Source organism: Rhinopithecus bieti, unplaced genomic scaffold (genome assembly GCF_001698545.2).
Source record: "Rhinopithecus bieti isolate Rb0 unplaced genomic scaffold, ASM169854v2 scaffold_44695, whole genome shotgun sequence".
Taxonomy (NCBI): Eukaryota; Metazoa; Chordata; class Mammalia; order Primates; family Cercopithecidae; genus Rhinopithecus; species Rhinopithecus bieti.
In genome coordinates, this window is record NW_016818171.1 from 290,469 (window position 1) to 296,328 (window position 5,860).

General features: G+C 54.3%; 1 protein-coding gene across 1 annotated transcript in view; it reads left to right on the plus strand.

The window, feature by feature from the left end:
- Window positions 1–5,556, plus strand: part of CAVIN1 (caveolae associated protein 1) — a 22,258-nt gene extending 16,702 nt beyond the window's left edge. The window contains exon 2 of the mRNA XM_017856596.1: window positions 2,658–5,556. Within this exon, the coding sequence (XP_017712085.1) occupies window positions 2,658–3,359 (702 nt within the window). The 3' untranslated portion in view covers window positions 3,360–5,556. The remainder of the gene's footprint in view (window positions 1–2,657) is intronic.
- The last annotated feature ends 304 nt before the right edge of the window (window positions 5,557–5,860 follow it).

Sequence of the window (5,860 nt, forward strand, 5' to 3'; positions counted from 1 at the left end):
ATATATATAATATATATATATAAAGATCAGCTCTGATCTTTTTTCATATATATATATATAATACACACACACACACACACTGGGGCTGCAGGTAAATTCTGGGTGGAGATGGATGAAGAGGGTTTAGATCCTAAAATGATACGCACTCCAGTAGTAGGCAGGGTAAGGGTGATTGTAGGAGCCCCAAAGTGAATGACTGGAAATCAGAGGGAATGCAAAGAGAGGTTGAGACTCTCCTACACTCAGAACAAGGAAAACACCCTTCAATGCCTCAGTGAATAAGAGGCAGAGGGATAAACAAAATGCCCTAGTGATCTGCACTAAGCCACCTATGGCAGGGGGAGACTACAAGTCCCAGCATGCCCTGTGCCTAGGTCACCTTGCCTGCTGGGAGGTGTAGTTGGGTAACAGAGAGCTGGAGGTGGCTTGGTGCCCAGCAGATCTAGTGCCCAAATGAGAGACGAGGTGGAGCCAGCATTCCCTCTTTGTCCCTGCTAATGCTATTGACAAGAAGGGAAGGAAGTTGGGAGAGGGTGTTCCTAGTTTTCAGTGTAAACCAGGAAACTCTGGGGGGATGTTGACAGGAGGGAAGAGGAAAGAGGTTGGGGGCTGGGGAAGGAATTTCTGTAGCAGGTGGTGCAGAGATACCGAGCGGCCTATATAGGGGCGGGGGGAGGGGTGTGTCTATGAGAGGACTCAGTTTATGTTGCCTCATTTTCTCAGGGGACAGGAATTTTCTTACAATTCTGGGAAATGGTCTTCCGAAAACCCTTTAGAAACGCAACTGTCTCTCATTCCTTCATTTGAAGTCCCTAAAGGGAGTCTGGGCCAAAGAGGAGATCCTATTGATGATCTTGGTCTGCCCTTTCCCTTTCTGTGCTCAGCCTCCCCTGTTTTCTGATGGGGGTGGAGGTTGGGGAGGGAGTGATCCAGAGATTCTGAAATGTTGGCCAGAGTCAAGATCTTGGAAAATCTTCCCGGAATGGAAAGCAGTTCTGGTACTAAGTCCTCCAAGGAGAAGACAGAAAATCTAAGAACTGGCTCTGAGCTCCAGGGTCATGGAGAATCTGAGACCACCCATCCTACTCCTAGACCCCTAAGCTCAGGCTTTGTGTGGGGGGCAGGGGGTGGGGAAAGCAAGAATTGAAAAGTAATCTCTCTTCCATCCCATCTCTCTGTGGTAGGGAAGTCACAACCAGAAGAAATGTCCAGACCGGGGAGAAAACATGTCCTTGGCTTCCAGCCAGCTTCTTCCTCTTTCCAACATCAGTTTCTAAATGTGAGGGAGGGGGAGAAAGACCACTGGCGGAGCCAAACAGTATGAAGGAGTCAAGGACGGTGGAGGTAGGGGAGGGTGGACCACAGTTCTCCATCTCTCAGGCTGCTTCTGAAATAGCTTGAGGCCAGGTGCAGTGGCTCATGCCTGTAATCCCAGCACTTTGGGAGGCCAAGGCGGGTGGATTATTTGAGGTCAGGAGTTCGAGACCAGCCTGACCAACATGGTGAAACCCCATCTCTACTAAAAAATACAAAAAAATTAGCCAAGTGTGGTGGCGCATGCCTGCAGTCCCAGCTACTCAGGAGACTGAGGCAGGAGAATTGCTTGAACCTGGGAGGGCGAAGGTTGCAGTGAGCCGAGATCGCGCCACTGCACTTCAGCCTGGGCCACAAAGCGAGACTCCATCTCAAAAAAAAAAAAAAAAGAAATATCTTGAGTCTGGAAAATGCACTCCCTTTACTTTACCTGCTTGGGTGGGTAGGTTTAGCTGTGGGCTCAAACCCCTACCCGCTTTCAACCTAAACAGACACTCCCATCACTTGCTTTTCCGCCTGGCTCGGGCAGTGTGCGATTTGCGGCACCAGAGGGCGCTCGCCCATTTCCAAAATAGAGCTGTGTCTCTCGAGGGCCGCAGTGGTTTAACATCATCTGCGGGTGGACAGGGCACAGGACAGGGTTGGACAACCACAGAGATTTTAGCCCAAGTGCAGCCCATCTCCGACCCGAAGCTCGGTCCCCTGCTCGCGTAGTCTGTATAGTCATCATTCGTTCAACACCCATGTATTTTTTAGAGAATGGCGGCGCGAGGCCGGGCATGGTGGCTCACACCTGTAATCCCAGAACTTTGGGAGGCTGAGGCCGGCGGATCACCTGAGGTCGGGAGTTGGAGACCAGCCTGACCAACGTGAAGAAACCCCATATCTACTAAAGATACAAAATTCAGCCGGGCATGGTGGCGGGTGCCTGTAATCCCAGCTACTCCGGAGGCTGAGGCAGGAGAATTGCTTGAACCCGGGAGGCAGGGATTGCAGTGAGCCAAGATCGTGCCACTGCACTCCAGCCTGGGAAATAGAGCGAGACTCCGTCTAAAGAGAGAGAGAGAGAGAATGGCGACACGGGGTTGGGGTGCCGGAGATGGGGCCTATGTTGCCCAGGCTGGTCTCGAACTCCTGGATTCAAGCGATCCTCCTGCCTCCGTCTCCCAAAGCACTAATGTTACGTGCGTTAGCCTACACACATGTATTGAGCACCCGCCAGTTTCCTGCGGACCACGCGTGTCCCGTGCTCCCCTCTCTCCAGGATCCCCACCACCCAGACTCAGGCTCGCTCACGTCTCCCTCCTCCGACCCCTCTCATGTCCCTTCTCCTCTTCCCTTAGGATGAAGTTAAGCTGCCGGCGAAAGTGAGCATCAGCAAATCGCTGAAAGAGTCGGAGGCGCTGCCAGAGAAGGAGGGCGAGGAACTGGGCGAGGGCGATCGGCCCGAGGAGGACGCAGCGGCGCTGGAGCTGTCGTCGGACGAGGCGGTGGAGGTTGAGGAGGTTATCGAGGAGTCGCGCGCTGAGCGCATCAAGCGCAGCGGCCTGCGGCGCGTGGACGACTTCAAGAAGGCCTTCTCCAAGGAGAAGATGGAGAAGACCAAGGTGCGTACCCGCGAGAACCTGGAGAAGACGCGCCTCAAGACCAAAGAAAACCTGGAGAAGACGCGGCACACCCTGGAGAAGCGCATGAACAAGCTGGGCACCCGCCTGGTGCCCGCCGAGCGGCGCGAGAAGCTGAAGACGTCGCGAGACAAGCTGCGCAAATCCTTCACGCCCGACCACGTGGTGTACGCGCGCTCCAAGACCGCGGTCTACAAGGTGCCGCCCTTCACCTTCCACGTCAAGAAGATCCGCGAGGGCCAGGTGGAGGTGCTCAAGGCCACCGAGATGGTGGAGGTGGGCGCCGACGACGACGAGGGCGGCGCGGAGCACCGGGAGGCCGGCGACCTGCGGCGCGGGAGCAGCCCCGACGCGCACGCGCTGCTGGAGATCACCGAGGAGTCCGACGCCGTGCTGGTGGACAAGAGCGACAGCGACTGAGCCGCCCCCGCCGCCACCCACCCCATTCCTCGCTCCTTCCGAACTTCCTCTGTCGCATTCTCTCTCGGCCCGAACTGGCTGATATTTTTCTAAATTGAAAACATGGCCCCGCCCCAACACCTCCAGGATCTCCCGTCCCAGTCTTAGAGCTGTTAGGAACCGATGGGGAGGCAGCCCCCGCAGTGGACAGCCCCCGCTTGGACACAGTCCGGGTGGAATGGGAAGGGAATGGTCGATCCCTGTCCTGGTTATCCGGGATGGATCTCAGAGGAAATTGCAGTGATTCCACAGTTAGGCACCTCTGAGGGGGGCTGCCTTCCCCTCAGCCTCTCCTCACACCACCCACCCAGCTGCTGTCATTCCGCTCACTGAGCTCTTCTTCATTCTCACCCTGACCCCTGGGGAACTCAAAGCCAAAACTGCCCAAAGAGGAAAGATTGAATCCTAAAGGGGATCCTTGCCCCCATGGGAGGCCCCCTACTGGAAGGATGTGAAAGCAGCTTTGGGGTGAAACTGAGGCAGTGGGGGAGTAGAATGAGCCCTCACCCTGGCTGGGGGTCCAGCACAGGCTGTATCTGCAGAGGGTCCCAGAGGAACGCTGGAGCCAAGAGAAGCCCTGGAAAGGAGGGGTGGGGAACGACATGTGAGGGATGGCACACTGATGTGTTTATGCACCTGTACACAGGAGCACATGGCCATGGCTTTGGAAAGGAGAATGGGAAAATAGGAGAAGGTTGGCCAGGCTCAGTGGCTCATGCCTGTAACCCTAGCACTTTGGGAGGCCGAGGTGGGCGGATCACCTGAGGTCGGGAGTTCAAGACCAGCCTGGCCAACATGGCAAAAACCCATCTCTACTAAAAATACAAAAATTAGCCGGGGATGGTGGCACATACCTGTAATCCCAGCTACTTTGGAGGCTGAGGTGGGGAGAATTGCTTGAACCCGGGAGGTGGAGGTTTCTGTGAGCCAAGATCACGCCACCACACTCCAGCCTGGGTGACAGAGTGAGACTCCATCTCAACAAAAGAAAAAAAAAAGGAAACTAGGAGAAGGTGGAAATGGGTGAAGAGGGAAGTCCCCTCACTAGCTGCATGAGAAGTCCATCTTACTGTGGTTCTCCATGGGCAGCAGGACCATTTTTCAGAATCAAGAGGGAGGACAGTGTGAGAAGGTGGTGATCCAAAGAGGACAGAGAGGTCAGCCCCACCCGATCCCTCAAATGGGCTCTCGGAGGCGCCCCCAGGGGCAGCCCATTTCTCAAAGTTCAGAAAATTAGGGTCCCAGAAGGGGGCAGCAGCAGTCTGGGAATTAGGAGGGAGAGCAAGGTGCTGACCCTGCCACCAAGTTGAGAGCTGGAGGGGAGGTGGGGAGAGCACATCACAGAGCAGCCAGCCATGGTTCACTCCTGGCAGTTTCTTCTCAAGCTCCTTCCCTAGCTGGGCATGGTGGCAGATGCCTGTGGTCCCAGCTACTCGGGAGGCTGAGGAGGGAGGATCGCCAGCGCTCAGGAGTTTGAGGCGGCAGTGAGCTCTAATGGTGCTTCTGCACTTCATCCTAGGCAACAGAGCAAGACGCTGTTTAAAAAAGAAAAATTCCTTCCCTAGAGCTAGAATCCTAAAGCTGCAGAGCTAGCCAAGGCCTCACTGGTTTCCTTGTCCTTGGGGTGCCTTTCCTGAATCTTTGGGGGTGAAGGGAGTGTTGCTCCCAGTCCAGAGGCCTGATTCTGTTCGGACCAGGTTCTCAAGACATGAGTCCCTTTGTTCCTCCCCATTAAAGGGGGTTTGTCAGAAGCAAGAACAGCCCCTCTCCCCAGTCACAGCCTGAAGGGAGGCCCCGAGGGCTTCCTCCTTCCCCCACCTGCTCCTTACCTTCTCTGCCCTGCTTTTTATAACTGCAGCTCATTGTTTTAAGGGATTGGGGAGGGAGCCTGGGGACACAAACCTTTTATACAATACAAAGCTTTGCTTTTTTTTTTTTCTTTTTTCCTTTCTTTTCCTTTTCGGTTGTCTTCTCTCTGAAAGGTTGAAGACCCCTCTGCTGAGGGAGGTTGGGGATTGTGGGACAAGGTCCCTTGGTGCTGATGGCCTGAAGGGGCTTGAGCTGTGGGCAGATGCAGTTTTCTGTGGGCTTGGGGAACCTCTCATGTTGCTGTGTCCTGGTGAGCAGCCCGACCAATAAACCTGCTTTTCTAAAAGGATCTGTGTTCGATTGTATTCTCTGAAGGCAGTTACATAGGGTTACAGAAGGCAGGAGGGAAGGAGGGAGAAAGGGAGGGAGAACTGTTGGTATAAACTTGTCTCACTTGCCTGGGGTGGGGGAAGGCCAGGGAGATAATCATAACTGCCAATTTATTGAGCCCTTACTCTCTGCCAGGAACTGTTCTAAGCACTTTGGTATGCAATTGCTTATTTAATCTCATAACAACCCCACTAGGCAGAGCCTATCATCATTCCCAGTCTAGATAAAAACAGTGACTTGCCTAAGGTGCCATAGCTGGGAAG